At 45.7% G+C, this 18368-nt stretch overlaps 1 protein-coding gene across 1 annotated transcript; it reads right to left on the bottom strand.

The window, feature by feature from the left end:
- Positions 1-816: 816 nt before the first annotated feature.
- On the bottom strand, positions 817-1464 carry LOC141594844 (uncharacterized). The gene has a single exon (XM_074414833.1). The coding sequence runs from the start codon at positions 1462-1464 to the stop codon at positions 817-819; it is 648 nt and encodes a 215-aa protein (XP_074270934.1).
- Positions 1465-18368: the final 16904 nt, after the last annotated feature.

The raw sequence follows: 18368 nt of genomic DNA, 5'->3' as shown, positions 1-18368 counted from the left end.
AGACGGCGGTGATCAACTGACCCCTTTCGGTCACACCTAAAGGAACGAACCCCAACTGATAACTAATTAATTGTATGAGATACAATTTATTTAGTCCCTTGATTTATAGACTAAGAGGTTAGTCGATTATTACTAGAAAGATTTCGAGTTGCGAACTCGAGGAGCGGCAGTTATTATTTAATTATGCGATAATTAAATAATAAGTTTTGGGAAACGGGTTTTAGTTAATTAACTGTTAATTTACTAAAATTGTACTAATTGATTAATGTGATTAATATTAGTACGTAAATAATATGTGTAGTGGTACATGTATATTTACGGAGTGTATTGGACGAATTAATTATAGAAGTATTTAAACATGATACGGTGTTTAAAATGAAAATTACACGGATTTGTGCGACAAATATAAAAACCAACATGGACCCGTATATGGTCATGTGGATCGTGTAAAATAAGTGTAATGGATGATTACTCACATAATCAGTTTACCTTATTTTGTATACTACCATAATATATATCTTATACTACATTTTGCATGTGATGTAAGATAAAATTATAAGACAAAAATTGTCCACTTGAGCATACACCCACCCGCCACATTTCCCCCTTACACACTCCATATATTTGTTCATTTGTTCACTCTACCTCTCTTACACATACTTCACTTATTTGCATGTGAACATCTTCTTCCATCTCTCTACAATAATTCTCTAGTATACATTATTAATATTTTTTTTTGGTGAAATGTGAGTATATTATATATCAAAAAATCAAATTTACATGGGGTGTTTGTAGACTAAAACAACCAACAGACTATCACTCAAACAGATTCATTTTTTTAAGCCATTCCAAGTCAACTAAGTTCATCTGCATCTTGTCCCTGCCACGAACACGAGCTCTCATCTCCTCTATTATATGCTTGGCTACACGTTCTGGACACAGCAGTGTTTTCTCATTCCTATACTTGTTTCTTTGATGCCATATCTGATATATCAAGCTTAACATCATAGCATTCTGGATTCCCTTTTGCAGCATAGTACCAGTCCTCTCCATACACCAGTTCAACACCCCACACTCAGGGTAGTTCCAACTAGTCATCTTATTCACCTCCCTCACTACCCTCTTGCTGTAAGCACGCTCACAGAAGAGATGTTCAGTGGTTTCTTCAGCTAGGGCACATATACAGCATTTATTCTCAATGTCCACACCAAACCCAACCAGCTTAGATGTTGTGTTCAGTGCAGCATGTGCTATTAACCAACCCATAAATTGATTCTTTGGGATTACCCACCCATTCCAGACTACCTTGTACCAGCTCACCTTTGGCTTACTCCCCCTAAACCACTCATAGCTTCCAGCAGGTGTGTGCCCATCAGGTTGAACATTCCATTTGCCATTTGTATAACCTGCCACCATCTCATATTTGCTCTTGCAAATTCTTCCCCACACCCAGCTTGAATTCATGCTTGGTTTAATATTACAAAGAAAAGTTAGTGATATTACTAATATTATTATCAAGGGTTCATATTAACAAGTTACTACTTCATACTTGTTAGTATTTTTGGGTTGTTCTTGGGTGCAACTTGAAGGAGACTTTCTAGTTGAAGGTTTTTCAAGGAGGATCATCCACATCATTTTAGCTCAAGAACAAACTAGTAAGGAGAACTAGTTTGTGCCCATTTTACCATATAATCAATTTAAGGAAATTGTTTTTCCTTATACTTTCTTTTTATGCTTTCATATTAGCATGCATGTTACATAGATCACATAAACAACAATTTATGAGATAAATTTATTTTATTAGAGAGTCTAATATGGATCTATGATCTTTCAGTACTTAATTATGACTATTAAGTACATAAACTCTAAATAAGAATATATACTTATTAAGATACAAAAGAGGTTTCACTTTTGTGACCCTATACACCATGATTTGATGTATGGCTAGCCCATTATCAAGGTGAGTATATTCTAAACCAAACTAGAATGATATATCATGTAGATGATGCAAGACTCAAATTGGTAACCCAAGATTAAACCTTAGATTCTCGAATGATGAACGCAAAGAGTTATTGATTACTCCTGAAACCATTAGAATGTTAATGATATATGCGTATCTTGTATTCAAAGCAAGATGTCTCATGCCTTTTGGTTAAAAGGAGATCGGGGTTGTAAATCATTGATCCATAATAGGTTGATCATTTTCTTTTACCAACGATTTAAGTTGATGCTAATATGTTCACTTAATAAGGTAAATAGAGAAATCTTTGAAGAAGGTCAAAGAGTTCAAGGAATCACGATTTAGTCGTGATGGGATTATCAAAGTGAAAACTTTGATATAAGCCAAGTGAAATGTGATATTGTATCACAAGTTAATCTCTCTTAACACACATTATGGGATAATGTGTGGTTGAATAAATAATTCAAACGCTATTTGATATAGTTTGGACTTCGATCAAGTTACTTTGAGTTACTTGATCTTATTGGGGATTTTATCATTTTGTCTAGATTATTTGGCCACTAAATCTAAAACGATTCATATAAGATATGAAATGGTAGGGTACCATGTTTGTAAGTTTTCACAAGAAACAAATGCTCATTTTTCCCTTTCATTTATCACGAGTACGACGGGTTTGCGGCTCGTGAAACTGTCTTTCTAAAATACAAGTTTATTTCTAGAAGACAGAGTGGGAGAAATTATTCAAGAGTCACAAAGAATGTTATGTCGCAAGAAACTGGTCTTTCTTGGCTACATGAGACATTTTGTGTAAGACGTTGTTTCTTCAAAACCTAGGAGGTTAAAGTCATCACTTGTTGAAAATGATGAATTCATGCTACTTTTAAGAAAGTAAAGAGCTTATAACTTACAAAGAAATTGTTTGATTCAAGTTGATTACTTCTGGAAAGTAATGAGCATATGACTTACATGAGAGTGTTTAAGTCACAACTCAATACAAGGCTTAGAGCCATGAAAATCCGAAATAAAGTGAATTATTAGATATCATAACTTAATTGGTTGCAAAGGGTTTTGCACTAGTTGAAATGCTGAAGTCTATTTGGATCTTCTTAGGGATTGTGTTTCATTATTATGAAATACATAGCGAGTGAATCTAAAACCCACTTCTTCAATTAGAAAGAATGTATTCAATACATGTCTTGAGTTTTGTAGATTCTTGCAATCCTAAGATAATGTGAAACTTAAGAGAGAATCTTAAGTAGGACATCAATGAGTTGGAATAAATGTTTTGATCATGTTATAAAACTTTTCTCGATAAGTCGAGAAGTTGTGTTTATACAAGGAGTTTAGTGGGAGTTACGGAAATTTTAATAGTCTTATATGTGGATGACATTTTGATCATTGCGAATGATTTAAGACTGGAGAAATATAATACATCTTTAATATACGGATTTATGGAGATAAATCCACATGATATTAATGTCAAATAAGGATTCTTTTGATGACAAGATTCATGACTTGTTCAATCGAGTTAAACATATTTGATTGATTCCATTTGCTTCCGCTGCCGGATCAATTAAAAAGGAAATGATGTATAACACTTCATATACTTTGTGTATGATGAATTTTTTCAAAATCGAATTCAAGAAATAATTACCAAGTAGCCATATTGATTACCCTTAAGTGCTTGCAAAAGCATTAAGGATATAATGCAAAGTGTTTTTGATGCAATTTTGTGTAAGGGTTTTACACAAGTGATAATTGACAATTGAGATTGTGCATGGTTTCCGACAAAACCATAATCAAAACACATTAGGATGGTTAAGATACCATTGTGGCTATGTTATTTAAGAAATAGATTTTCTAGAATCGTTCTAGGCAATAAAGAACAATGAGAAATATTTAGAACGGAAATTAAGTACACTTGCAATCATGGGATGTGCAAGAAGGATGAGTCCCGCACACTGTGAAAACAGTGGGAGCTATTCTAAGGCTAGAAGGCCTATGTCTTGATTGGATCTCGACACGTACTCAGAAAGTTTTGTAATGCAAATTTATACATTACAAAGGAAAACGAGTATGTAGTAAGGTTGAGTAAGGTACAAGAAGTTGATAAAACCTGCTAACCAAAGCCTTCTCATAGGCTTAACATGAAGAGTCTTTTCATTTCAATTAAATTGAGATGAACAACTACATTCAACATCAAACAGGATTATATAATATGAAGTAGTAATCAAGTATTGACTACTCATACGATAATCACATTTATCGTTCGAGTTTTTATATCTGAAAACTCCTTTTGTACTTTGTTACATCCAAACGGGTTGTAGAGACAATATTGAACCCCGTTAAAGTGAACCCGGATTAACATGGTATTCGCCCATAGTCACTTGTATGAGGTGACGTCTCGAAGTGACTAGAGTGTGATGCGATTGATGGTAAGTTCAAGTGCCATAGAGTCATGTGAGATGACTAGTCGATCACATAGGCGATCGTTAGGAACACTTTGTCGAGCGGTGACCGCTTATAGAGTTCTGGCAAATTTATATAGCCTGGTCGTGGCGAGAGCTACTATAGTATTCTAATGAGTCGATTCTTTTGACTAAAGACTGTTCGCCTAAGATGGCACAGTTTCAGATTAACTTTGATTTGTGTTACTACGACCTTCGTAAACGGGGTCAAATGGGCATATTTCTGGTTATGATGGCTGTGGCTAGTCGAAGGGAATAAGTGCGATAGGAATTGTCCACCCCTTTGTCAGGGTTAAAACAATATCTCAGGGCCACTTGAGGAGTAATGAACTGGAAATGCGTGGCCACGCTCGGAAGACATCTATGGTAGATAAATCCAGTCAATCAGTTATTCTCCAGATCGAGGAAACCACTCTCGATATGATCACTTGCAAGTATGACCTGAAAGACACCTTGCATTGAGTGGGAGAAAGTAATAGGACAAGAGAATTGGTGACGCACACTTGTCGAGGACAAGTGGGAGATTGTTGGGAAATGTGTCCTCAACAATAGTGCTATCACATGATTTAAATATCATTATTAAATCTCATATAAGGAATACGTAAGGGATGATTCAATTATATAGTCAACTGATCAACATTAATCGGTAACGATTGGCTTGCTAGAGTTTGACATTACTGTCGTGGGCGGGTCCGCCTAATCCAACCCTAAACCCTTTCCCGTCCGGTTTTAGGACACACGGGTCCTTTTTTACAATCCCGTCCCCAAACAAGGGTTCACTCGGCCCCTTCTAGGGTGTCTTTAGGTTTTGCTGTTCGAATGACAATAGCACGGGAAAGGGTTTAGGGTTGGATTAGGTAGACCCGCAGTAGCGGTCCTCCTAATCAAACCCTAAACCCTTTCCCGTCCCGTTTTAGGACACCCGTGTCCCTTTTTAAAAACCCGTCCCCAAAAAAGGGTTCCCACGGCCCCTTCTAGGGTGTCTTTAGATTTTCCTGTTCGAATGACAATAGCAAGGGAAAAGGTTTAGGTTTGGATTAGGCGGACCCGCGGTAAATCTTTCCCGTCCTGTTTTTGGACACCCGGACCCCTTTGTAAAATCCCGTCCTAAAAAAATGTTTCACTCGGCCCCTTCTAGAGTGTCTTTAGGTTTTCCTGTTCGAATGACAATTGCAAGGGAAAGGGTTTAGGGTAGGATTAGGCAGACCCCTAGTAGGGGTCCGCCTAATCCAACCCTAAACCCTTTCCCGTCTCGTTTTAGGACACCCGGGCACCTTTTTAAAATCCCGTCCCCAACAAAGGGTTCACTCGGCCCCTTCTAGGGTGTCTTTAGGTTTTCCTGTTCGAATGACAATAGCAAGGGAATGGGTTTAGGGTCGGATTAGGTAGACCCGCGAGTGCGTGTCCCGCTAATCCAACCCTAAACCCTTTCCCGTCCCGTTTTAGGACACCCGGGTCCCTTTTTAAAATCCCGTCCCCAAAAAAGGGTTCACTCGGCCCCTTCTAGGGTGTCTTTAGGTTTTCCTGTTCGAATGACAATAGCAAGGGAAAAGGTTTAGGTTTGGATTAGGCGGACCCGCGGTAAATCATTCCCGTCCCGTTTTAGGACACCCGGGCCCCTTTTTAAAATCCCGTCCTCAAAAAATGTTTCAGTCGGCCCCTTCTAGGGTGTCTTTAGGTTTTCCTGTTCGAATGACAATTGCAAGGGAAAGGGTTTAGGGTAGGATTAGGCAGACCCCTAGTAGGGGTCCGCCTAATCCAACCCTAAACCCTTTCCCGTCTCGTTTTAGGACACCCGGGCCCATTTTAAAATCCCGTCCCCAACAAAGGGTTCACTCGGCCCCTTTTACGGTGTCTTTAGGTTTTCCTGTTCGAATGACAATAGCAAAGGAATGGGTTTAGGGTTGGATTAGGTAGACCCGCGGTAGCGGTGCCCGCCTAATCCAACCCTAAACCCTTTCCCGACCCGTTTTAGGACACCCGGGTCCCTTTTTAAAATCCCGTCCCCAAAAAAGGGTTCACTCGGCCCCTTCTAGGGTGTCTTTAGGTTTTCCTGTTCGAATGACAATAGCAAGGGAAAAGGTTTAGGTTTGGATTAGGCGGAGCCTTTTCGCGGGTCCGCCTAATCCAACCCTAAACCCTTTCCCGTCCGGTTTTAGGAAACCCGGGCCCCTTTTTAAAATCCCGTCCCCAAAAAAGGGTTCACTCGGCCCGTTATATGGTGTCTTTAGGTTTTCCTGTTCGAATGACAATAGCAAGGGAAAGGGTTTAGGGTTGGATTAGGCAGACCCCTAGTAGGGGTCCGCCTAATCCAACCCTAAACCCTTTCCCGTCTCGTTTTAGGACACCCGGTCCCCTTTTTAAAATCCCGTCCCCAACAAAGGGTTCACTCGGCCCCTTCTAGGGTGTCTTTAGGTTTTCCTGTTCGAATGACAATAGCAAGGAAAAGGGTTTAGGGTTGGATTTGGTAGACCCGCGGTAGCGGTGCCCGCCTAATCCAACCCTAAACCATTTCCCGTCCCGTTTTAGGACACCCGGGTCCCTTTTTAAAATCCCGTCCCCAAAAAAGGGTTCACTCGGCCCCTTCTAGGGTGTCTTTAGGTTTTCGTGTTCGAATGACAATAGCAAGGGAAAAGGTTTAGGTTTGGATTAGGCGGACCCGCGGTAAATCTTTCCCGTCCCGTTTTAGGACACCCGGGCCCCTTTTTAAAATCCCGTCCTCAAAAAATGTTTCAGTCGGCCCCTTCTAGGGTGTCTTTAGATTTTCCTGTTCGAATGACAATTGCAAGGGAAAGGGTTTAGGGTTGGATTAGGCGGACCCGCGGTAGCGGTCCTCCTAATCCAACCCTAAACTCTTTCCCCGTCCCGTTTAGGACACCCGGGTCCTTTTTTACAATCCCGTCACGAAACAAGGGTTCACTCGGCCCCTTCTAGGGTGTCTTTAGGTTTTCCTGTTCGAATGACAATAACAAGGGAAAGGGTTTAGGAAACCCGGGCCCCTTTTTAAAATCCCGTCCCCAAAAAAGGGTTCACTCGGCCCGTTATATGGTGTCTTTAGGTTTTCCTGTTCGAATGACAATAGCAAGGGAAAGGGTTTAGGGTTGGATTAGGCAGACCCCTAGTAGGGGTCCGCCTAATCCAACCCTAAACCCTTTCCCGTCTCGTTTTAGGACACCCGAGCCCCTTTTTAAAATCCCGTCCCCAACAAAGGGTTCACTCGGCCCCTTCTAGGGTGTTTTTAGGTTTTCCTGTTCGAATGACAATAGCAAGGGAAAAGGTTTAGGTTTGGATTAGGCGGACCCGCGGTAAATCTTTCCCGTCTTGTTTTAGGACACCCGGACCCCTTTGTAAAATCCCGTCCTAAAAAAATGTTTCACTCGGCCCCTTCTAGGGTGTCTTTAGGTTTTCCTGTTCGAATGACAATAGCAAGGGAAAAGGTTTAGTGTTGGATTAGGCGAACCTGCGGTAAATCTTTCCCGTCCCGTTTTTGGATACCCGGGCCCCTTTTTAAAATTTCGTCGCCAAAAAAGGTTTCACTCGGCCCCTTTTAGAGTGTCTTTAGGTTTTCCTGTTCGAATGACAATTGTAAGGGAAAGGGTTTAGGGTTGGATTAGGCAGACCCCTAGTAGGGGTCCGCCTAATCCAACCCTAAACCCTTTCCCGTCTCGTTTTAGGACACCCGGGCCCATTTTAAAATCCCGTCCCCAACAAAGGGTTCACTCGGCCCCTTTTACGGTGTCTTTAGGTTTTCCTGTTCGAATGACAATAGCAAAGGAATGGGTTTAGGGTTGGATTAGGTAGACCCGCGGTAGCGGTGCCCGCCTAATCCAACCCTAAACCCTTTCCCGTCCCGTTTTAGGACACCCGGGTCCCTTTTTAAAATCCCGTCCCCTAAAAAGGGTTCACTCGGCCCCTTCTAGGGTGTCTTTAGGTTTTCCTGTTCGAATGACAATAGCAAGGGAAAAGGTTTAGGTTTGGATTAGGCGGAGCCCTTTCGCGGGTCCGCCTCATCCAACCCTAAACCCTTTCCCGTCTCGTTTTAGAACACCCGGGCCCCTTTTTAAAATCCCGTCCCCAACAAAAGGTTCACTCGGCCCCTTCTAGGGTGTCTTTAGGTTTTCCTGTTCGAATGACAATAACAAGGGAAAGGGTTTAGGGTTGGATTAGGCGGACCGCTACCGCGGTCCGCCTAATCCAACCCTAAACCCTTTCCCCGTCTCGTTTAGGACACCCGGGCCCCTTTTTAAAATCCCGTCCCCAACAAATGGTTCACTCGGCCCCTTCTAGGGTGTCTTTAGGTTTTCCTGTTCGAATGACAATAGCAAGGAAAAGGGTTTAGGGTTGGATTTGGTAGACCCGCGGTAGCGTGCCTAATCCAACCCTAAACCCTTTCCCCGTCCGTTTTAGGACACCCGGGTCCCTTTTTAAAATCCCGTCCCCAAAAAAGGGTTCACTCGGCCCCTTCTAGGGTGTCTTTAGGTTTTCGTGTTCGAATGACAATAGCAAGGGAAAAGGTTTAGGTTTGGATTAGGCGGACCCGCGGTAAATCTTTCCCGTCCCGTTTTAGGACACCCGAGCCCCTTTTTAAAATCCCGTCCTCAAAAAATGTTTCAGTCGGCCCCTTCTAGGGTGTCTTTAGATTTTCCTGTTCGAATGACAATTGCAAGGGAAAGGGTTTAGGGTTGGATTAGGCGGACCCGCGGTAGCGGTCCTCCTAATCCAACCCTAAACTCTTTCCCGTCCCGTTTTAGGACACCCGGGTCCTTTTTTACAATCCCGTCACGAAACAAGGGTTCACTCGGCCCCTTCTAGGGTGTCTTTAGGTTTTCCTGTTCGAATGACAATAACAAGGGAAAGGGTTTAGGAAACCCGGGCCCCTTTTTAAAATCCCGTCCCCAAAAAAGGGTTCACTCGGCCCGTTATATGGTGTCTTTAGGTTTTCCTGTTCGAATGACAATAGCAAGGGAAAGGGTTTAGGGTTGGATTAGGCAGACCCCTAGTAGGGGTCCGCCTAATCCAACCCTAAACCCTTTCCCGTCTTGTTTTAGGACACCCGGGCCCATTTTTAAAATCCCGACCCCAACAAAGGGTTCACTCGGCCCCTTCTAGGGTGTCTTTAGGTTTTCCTGTTCGAATGACAATAGCAAGGGAAAGGGTTTAGGGTTGGATTTGGTAGACCCGCGGTAGCGGTGCCCGCCTAATCCAACCCTAAACCCTTTCCCGTCCCGTTTTAGGACACCCGGGTCCCTTTTTAAAATCCCGTCCCCAAAAAAGGGTTCACTCGGCCCCTTCTAGGGTGTCTTTAGGTTTTCCTGTTCGAATGACAATAGCAAGGGAAAAGATTTAGGTTTGGATTAGGCGGACCCGCGGTAAATCTTTCCCGTTCCGTTTTAGGACACCCGGGCCCCTTTTTAAAATCCCGTCCTCAAAAATGCTTGATCGGCCCCTTCTTCTAGGGTGTCTTTAGATTTTCCTGTTCGAATGACAATTGCAAGGGAAAGGGTTTAGGGTTGGATTAGGCGGACCCGCGGTAGCGGTCCTCCTAATCCAACCCTAAACCCTTTCCCGTCCCGTTTTAGGACACCCGAGTCCTTTTTTACAATCCCGTCACGAAACAAGGGTTCACTCGGCCCCTTCTAGGGTGTCTTTAGGTTTTCCTGTTCGAATGACAATAGCAAGGGAAAGGGTTTAGGGTTGGATTTGATAGACCCGCGGTAGCGGTCCGCCTAATCAAACCCTAAACCCTTTCCCGTCCCGTTTTAGGACACCCGGGTCCCTTTTTAAAATCCCGTCCACAAAAAAGGGTTCACTCGGCCCCTTCTAGGGTGTCTTTAGGTTTTCCTGTTCGAATGACAATAGCAAGGGAAAAGATTTAGGGTTGGATTAGGCGGACCCGCGGTAAATCTTTCCCGTCCCGTTTTAGGACACCCGGGCCCCTTTTAAAATCCCGTCCTCAAAAAATATTTCACTCGGCCCCTTCTAGGGTGTCTTTAGGTTTTCCTGTTCGAATGACAATTGCAAGGGAAAGGGTTTAGGGTTGGATTAGGCGGACCCCTACTAGGGGTCTGCCTAATCCAACCCTAAACCCTTTCCCGTCTCGTTTTAGGACACCCGGGCCCCTTTTTAAAATCCCGTCCCCAACAAAGGGTTCACTCGGCCCCTTCTAGGGTGTCTTTAGGTTTTCCTGTTCGAATGACAATAGCAAGGAAAATGGTTTAGGGTTGGATTTGGTAGACCCGCGGTAGCGGTGCCCGCCTAATCCAACCCTAAACCCTTTCCCGTCCCGTTTTAGGACACCCGGGTCCCTTTTTAAAATCCCGTCCCCAAAAAAGGGTTCACTCGGCCCCTTCTAGGGTGTCTTTAGGTTTTCGTGTTCGAATGACAATAGCAAGGGAAAAGGTTTAGGTTTGGACTAGGCGGACCCGCGGTAAATCTTTCCCGTCCCGTTTTAGGACACCCGGGCCCCTTTTTAAAATCCCGTCCTCAAAAAATGTTTCAGTCGGCCCCTTCTAGGGTGTCTTTAGATTTTCCTGTTCGAATGACAATTGCAAGGGAAAGGGTTTAGGGTTGGATTAGGCGAACCCGCGGTAGCGGTCCTCCTAATCCAACCCTAAACTCTTTTCCGTCCCGTTTTAGGACACCCGGGTCCTTTTTTACAATCCCGTCACGAAACAAGGGTTCACTCGGCCCCTTCTAGGGTGTCTTTAGGTTTTCCTGTTCGAATGACAATAACAAGGGAAAGGGTTTAGGAAACCCGGGCCCCTTTTTAAAATCCCGTCCCCAAAAAAGGGTTCACTCGGCCCGTTATATGGTGTCTTTAGGTTTTCCTGTTCGAATGACAATAGCAAGGGAAAGGGTTTAGGGTTGGATTAGGCAGACCCCTAGTAGGGGTCCGCCTAATCCAACCCTAAACCCTTTCCTGTCTTGTTTTAGGACACCCGGGCCCCTTTTTAAAATCCCGTCCCCAACAAAGGGTTCACTCGGCCCCTTCTAGGGTGTCTTTAGATTTTCCTGTTCGAATGACAATAGCAAGGGAAAGGGTTTAGGGTTGGATTTGGTAGACCCGCGGTAGCGGTGCCCGCCTAATCCAATCCTAAACCCTTTCCCGTCCCGTTTTAGGACACCCGGGCCCCTTTTTAAAATCCCGTCCCCAACAAAGGGTTCACTCGGCCACTTCTAGGGTGTCTTTAGGTTTTCCTGTTCGAATGACAATAACAAGGAAAAGGGTTTAGGGTTGGATTTGGTAGACCCGCGGTAGCGGTGCCCGCCTAATCCAACCCTAAACCCTTTCCCGTCCCGTTTTAGGACACCCGGGTCCCTTTTTAAAATCCCGTCCCCAAAAAAGGGTTCACTCGGCCCCTTCTAGGGTGTCATTAGGTTTTCCTGTTCGAATGACAATAGCAAGGGAAAAGGTTTAGGGTTGGATTAGGCGGACCCGCGGTAAATCTTTCCCGTCCCGTTTTAGGACACCCGGGCCCCTTTTAAAATCCCGTCCTCAAAAAATATTTCACTCGGCCCCTTCTAGGGTGTCTTTAGGTTTTCCTGTTCGAATGACAATTGCAAGGGAAAGGGTTTAGGGTTGGATTAGGCGGACCCCTACTAGGGGTCTGCCTAATCCAACCCTAAACCCTTTCCCGTCTCGTTTTAGGACACCCGGGCCCCTTTTTAAAATCCCGTCCCCAACAAAGGGTTCACTCGGCCCCTTCTAGGGTGTCTTTAGGTTTTCCTGTTCGAATGACAATAGCAAGGAAAATGGTTTAGGGTTGAATTTGGTAGACCCGCGGTAGCGTGCCGCTAATCCAACCCTAAACCCTTTCCCGTCCCGTTTTAGGACACCCGGGTCCCTTTTTAAAATCCCGTCCCCAAAAAAGGGTTCACTCAGCCCCTTCTAGGGTGTCTTTAGGTTTTCGTGTTCGAATGACAATAGCAAGGGAAAAGGTTTAGGTTTGGACTAGGCGGACCCGCGGTAAATCTTTCCCGTCCCGTTTTAGGACACCCGGGCCCCTTTTTAAAATCCCGTCCTCAAAAAATGTTTCAGTCGGCCCCTTCTAGGGTGTCTTTAGATTTTCCTGTTCGAATGACAATTGCAAGGGAAAGGGTTTAGGGTTGGATTAGGCGGACCCGCGGTAGCGGTCCTCCTAATCCAACCCTAAACTCTTTCCCGTCCCGTTTTAGGACACCCGGGTCCTTTTTTACAATCCCGTCACGAAACAAGGGTTCACTCGGCCCCTTCTAGGGTGTCTTTAGGTTTTCCTGTTCGAATGACAATAACAAGGGAAAGGGTTTAGGAAACCCGGGCCCCTTTTTAAAATCCCGTCCCCAAAAAAGGGTTCACTCGGCCCGTTATATGGTGTCTTTAGGTTTTCCTGTTCGAATGACAATAGCAAGGGAAAGGGTTTAGGGTTGGATTAGGCAGACCCCTAGTAGGGGTCCGCCTAATCCAACCCTAAACCCTTTCCCGTCTCGTTTTAGGACACCCGAGCCCCTTTTTAAAATCCCGTCCCCAACAAAGGGTTCACTCGGCCCCTTCTAGGGTGTTTTTAGGTTTTCCTGTTCGAATGACAATAGCAAGGGAAAAGGTTTAGGTTTGGATTAGGCGGACCCGCGGTAAATCTTTCCCGTCTTGTTTTAGGACACCCGGACCCCTTTGTAAAATCCCGTCCTAAAAAAATGTTTCACTCGGCCCCTTCTAGGGTGTCTTTAGGTTTTCCTGTTCGAATGACAATAGCAAGGGAAAAGGTTTAGTGTTGGATTAGGCGAACCCGCGGTAAATCTTTCTCGTCCCGTTTTTGGATACCCGGGCCCCTTTTTAAAATTTCGTCGCCAAAAAAGGTTTCACTCGGCCCCTTTTAGAGTGTCTTTAGGTTTTCCTGTTCGAATGACAATTGTAAGGGAAAGGGTTTAGGGTTGGATTAGGCAGACCCCTAGTAGGGGTCCGCCTAATCCAACCCTAAACCCTTTCCCGTCCCGTTTTAGGACACCCGGGTCCCTTTTTAAAATCCCGTCCCCAAAAAAGGGTTCACTCGGCCCCTTCTAGGGTGTCTTTAGGTTTTCCTGTTCGAATGACAATAGCAAGGGAAAAGGTTTAGGTTTGGATTAGGCGGAGCCCTTTCGCGGGTCCGCCTCATCCAACCCTAAACCCTTTCCCGTCTCGTTTTAGAACACCCGGGCCCCTTTTTAAAATCCCGTCCCCAACAAAAGGTTCACTCGGCCCCTTCTAGGGTGTCTTTAGGTTTTCCTGTTCGAATGACAATAACAAGGGAAAGGGTTTAGGGTTGGATTAGGCAGACCGCTACCGCGGGTCCGCCTAATCCAACCCTAAACCCTTTCCCGTCTCGTTTTAGGACACCCGGGCCCCTTTTTAAAATCCCGTCCCCAACAAATGGTTCACTCGGCCCCTTCTAGGGTGTCTTTAGGTTTTCCTGTTCGAATGACAATAGCAAGGAAAAGGGTTTAGGGTTGGATTTGGTAGACCCGCGGTAGCGGTGCCCGCCTAATCCAACCCTAAACCCTTTCCCGTCCCGTTTTAGGACACCCGGGTCCCTTTTTAAAATCCCGTCCCCAAAAAAGGGTTCACTCGGCCCCTTCTAGGGTGTCTTTAGGTTTTCGTGTTCGAATGACAATAGCAAGGGAAAAGGTTTAGGTTTGGATTAGGCGGACCCGCGGTAAATCTTTCCCGTCCCGTTTTAGGACACCCGAGCCCCTTTTTAAAATCCCGTCCTCAAAAAATGTTTCAGTCGGCCCCTTCTAGGGTGTCTTTAGATTTTCCTGTTCGAATGACAATTGCAAGGGAAAGGGTTTAGGGTTGGATTAGGCGGACCCGCGGTAGCGGTCCTCCTAATCCAACCCTAAACTCTTTCCCGTCCCGTTTTAGGACACCCGGTCCTTTTTACAATCCCGTCACGAAACAAGGGTTCACTCGGCCCCTTCTAGGGTGTCTTTAGGTTTTCCTGTTCGAATGACAATAACAAGGGAAAGGGTTTAGGAAACCCGGGCCCCTTTTTAAAATCCCGTCCCCAAAAAAGGGTTCACTCGGCCCGTTATATGGTGTCTTTAGGTTTTCCTGTTCGAATGACAATAGCAAGGGAAAGGGTTTAGGGTTGGATTAGGCAGACCCCTAGTAGGGGTCCGCCTAATCCAACCCTAAACCCTTTCCCGTCTTGTTTTAGGACACCCGGGCCCCTTTTTAAAATCCCGACCCTAACAAAGGGTTCACTCGGCCCCTTCTAGGGTGTCTTTAGGTTTTCCTGTTCGAATGACAATAGCAAGGGAAAGGGTTTAGGGTTGGATTTGGTAGACCCGCGGTAGCGGTGCCCGCCTAATCCAACCCTAAACCCTTTCCCGTCCCGTTTTAGGACACCCGGGTCCCTTTTTAAAATCCCGTCCCCAAAAAAGGGTTCACTCGGCCCCTTCTAGGGTGTCTTTAGGTTTTCCTGTTCGAATGACAATAGCAAGGGAAAAGATTTAGGTTTGGATTAGGCGGACCCGCGGTAAATCTTTCCCGTTCCGTTTTAGGACACCCGGGCCCCTTTTTAAAATCCCGTCCTCAAAAAATGTTTCAGTCGGCCCCTTCTAGGGTGTCTTTAGATTTTCCTGTTCGAATGACAATTGCAAGGGAAAGGGTTTAGGGTTGGATTAGGCGGACCCGCGGTAGCGGTCCTCCTAATCCAACCCTAAACCCTTTCCCGTCCCGTTTTAGGACACCCGAGTCCTTTTTTACAATCCCGTCACGAAACAAGGGTTCACTTGGCCCCTTCTAGGGTGTCTTTAGGTTTTCCTGTTCGAATGACAATAGCAAGGGAAAGGGTTTAGGGTTGGATTTGATAGACCCGCGGTAGCGGTCCGCCTAATCAAACCCTAAACCCTTTCCCGTCCCGTTTTAGGACACCCGGGTCCCTTTTTAAAATCCCGTCCACAAAAAAGGGTTCACTCGGCCCCTTCTAGGGTGTCTTTAGGTTTTCCTGTTCGAATGACAATAGCAAGGGAAAAGATTTAGGGTTGGATTAGGCGGACCCGCGGTAAATCTTTCCCGTCCCGTTTTAGGACACCCGGGCCCCTTTTAAAATCCCGTCCTCAAAAAATATTTCACTCGGCCCCTTCTAGGGTGTCTTTAGGTTTTCCTATTCGAATGACAATTGCAAGGGAAAGGGTTTAGGGTTGGATTAGGCGGACCCCTACTAGGGGTCCGCCTAATCCAACCCTAAACCCTTTCCCGTCTCGTTTTAGGACACCCGGGCCCCTTTTTAAAATCCCGTCCCCAACAAAGGGTTCACTCGGCCCCTTCTAGGGTGTCTTTAGGTTTTCCTGTTCGAATGACAATAGCAAGGAAAATGGTTTAGGGTTGGATTTGGTAGACCCGCGGTAGCGTGCCCGCTAATCCAACCCTAAACCCTTTCCCGTCCCGTTTTAGGACACCCGGGTCCCTTTTTAAAATCCCGTCCCCAAAAAAGGGTTCACTCGGCCCCTTCTAGGGTGTCTTTAGGTTTTCGTGTTCGAATGACAATAGCAAGGGAAAAGGTTTAGGTTTGGACTAGGCGGACCCGCGGTAAATCTTTCCCGTCCCGTTTTAGGACACCCGGGCCCCTTTTTAAAATCCCGTCCTCAAAAAATGTTTCAGTCGGCCCCTTCTAGGGTGTCTTTAGATTTTCCTGTTCGAATGACAATTGCAAGGGAAAGGGTTTAAGGTTGGATTAGGCGGACCCGCGTAGCGTCCTCCTAATCCAACCCTAAACTCTTTTCCGTCCCGTTTAGGACACCGGGTCCTTTTTTACAATCCCGTCACGAAACAAGGGTTCACTCCGCCCCTTCTAGGGTGTCTTTAGGTTTTCCTGTTCGAATGACAATAACAAGGGAAAGGGTTTAGGAAACCCGGGCCCCTTTTTAAAATCCCGTCCCCAAAAAAGGGTTCACTCGGCCCGTTATATGGTGTCTTTAGGTTTTCCTGTTCGAATGACAATAGCAAGGGAAAGGGTTTAGGGTTGGATTAGGCAGACCCCTAGTAGGGGTCCGCCTAATCCAACCCTAAACCCTTTCCTGTCTTGTTTTAGGACACCCGGGCCCCTTTTTAAAATCCCGTCCCCAACAAAGGGTTCACTCGGCCCCTTCTAGGGTGTCTTTAGATTTTCCTGTTCGAATGACAATAGCAAGGGAAAGGGTTTAGGGTTGGATTTGGTAGACCCGCGGTAGCGGTGTGCGCCTAATCCAATCCTAAACCCTTTCCCGTCCCGTTTTAGGACACCCGGGCCCCTTTTTAAAATCCCGTCCCCAACAAAGGGTTCACTCGGCCACTTCTAGGGTGTCTTTAGGTTTTCCTGTTCGAATGACAATAACAAGGAAAAGGGTTTAGGGTTGGATTTGGTAGACCCGCGGTAGCGTGCCCGCTAATCCAACCCTAAACCCTTTCCCGTCCCGTTTTAGGACACCGGGTCCCTTTTTAAAATCCCGTCCCCAAAAAAGGGTTCACTCGGCCCCTTCTAGGGTGTCATTAGGTTTTCCTGTTCGAATGACAATAGCAAGGGAAAAGGTTTAGGGTTGGATTAGGCGGACCCGCGGTAAATCTTTCCCGTCCCGTTTTAGGACACCCGGGCCCCTTTTAAAATCCCGTCCTCAAAAAATATTTCACTCGGCCCCTTCTAAGGTGTCTTTAGGTTTTCCTGTTCGAATGACAATTGCAAGGGAAAGGGTTTAGGGTTGGATTAGGCGTACCCCTACTAGGGGTCTGCCTAATCCAACCCTAAACCCTTTCCCGTCTCGTTTTAGGACACCCGGGCCCCTTTTTAAAATCCCGTCCCCAACAAAGGGTTCACTCGGCCCCTTCTAGGGTGTCTTTAGGTTTTCCTGTTCGAATGACAATAGCAAGGAAAATGGTTTAGGGTTGAATTTGGTAGACCCGCGGTAGCGGTGCCCGCCTAATCCAACCCTAAACCCTTTCCCGTCCCGTTTTAGGACACCCGGGTCCCTTTTTAAAATCCCGTCCCCAAAAAAGGGTTCACTCAGCCCCTTCTAGGGTGTCTTTAGGTTTTCGTGTTCGAATGACAATAGCAAGGGAAAAGGTTTAGGTTTGGACTAGGCGGACCCGCGGTAAATCTTTCCCGTCCCGTTTTAGGACACCCGGGCCCCTTTTTAAAATCCCGTCCTCAAAAAATGTTTCAGTCGGCCCCTTCTAGGGTGTCTTTAGATTTTCCTGTTCGAATGACAATTGCAAGGGAAAGGGTTTAGGGTTGGATTAGGCGGACCCGCGGTAGCGGTCCTCCTAATCCAACCCTAAACTCTTTTCCGTCCCGTTTTAGGACACCCGGGTCCTTTTTTACAATCCCGTCACGAAACAAGGGTTCACTCGGCCCCTTCTAGGGTGTCTTTAGGTTTTCCTGTTCGAATGACAATAACAAGGGAAAGGGTTTAGGAAACCCGGGCCCCTTTTTAAAATCCCGTCCCCGAAAAAGGGTTCACTCGGCCCGTTATATGGTGTCTTTAGGTTTTCCTGTTCGAATGACAATAGCAAGGGAAAGGGTTTAGGGTTGGATTAGGCAGACCCCTAGTAGGGGTCCGCCTAATCCAACCCTAAACCCTTTCTGTCTTTGTTTTAGGACACCCGGGCCCCTTTTTAAAATCCCGTCCCCAACAAAGGGTTCACTCGGCCCCTTCTAGGGTGTCTTTAGGTTTTCCTGTTCGAATGACAATAGCAAGGGAAAGGGTTTAGGGTTGGATTTGGTAGACCCGCGGTAGCGGTGCCCGCCTAATCCAATCCTAAACCCTTTCCCGTCCCGTTTTAGGACACCCGGGCCCCTTTTTAAAATCCCGTCCCCAACAAAGGGTTCACTCGGCCACTTCTAGGGTGTCTTTAGGTTTTCCTGTTCGAATGACAATAACAAGGAAAAGGGTTTAGGGTTGGATTTGGTAGACCCGCGGTAGCGGTGCCCGCCTAATCCAACCCTAAACCC

The sequence above is a fragment of the Silene latifolia genome, chromosome 8 (genome assembly GCF_048544455.1).
Source record: "Silene latifolia isolate original U9 population chromosome 8, ASM4854445v1, whole genome shotgun sequence".
In the NCBI taxonomy this organism is placed as follows: Eukaryota; Viridiplantae; Streptophyta; class Magnoliopsida; order Caryophyllales; family Caryophyllaceae; genus Silene; species Silene latifolia.
Note: the sequence above shows the minus strand (reverse complement) of the source record. Positions and strands in the feature narration are given on the sequence as shown.

Coding starts and splice junctions, on each gene's coding strand:
- LOC141594844 (XM_074414833.1), bottom strand. CDS start 1,464: ATGAATTCAAGCTGGGTGTGGGGAAGAATTTGCAAGAGCAAATATGAG.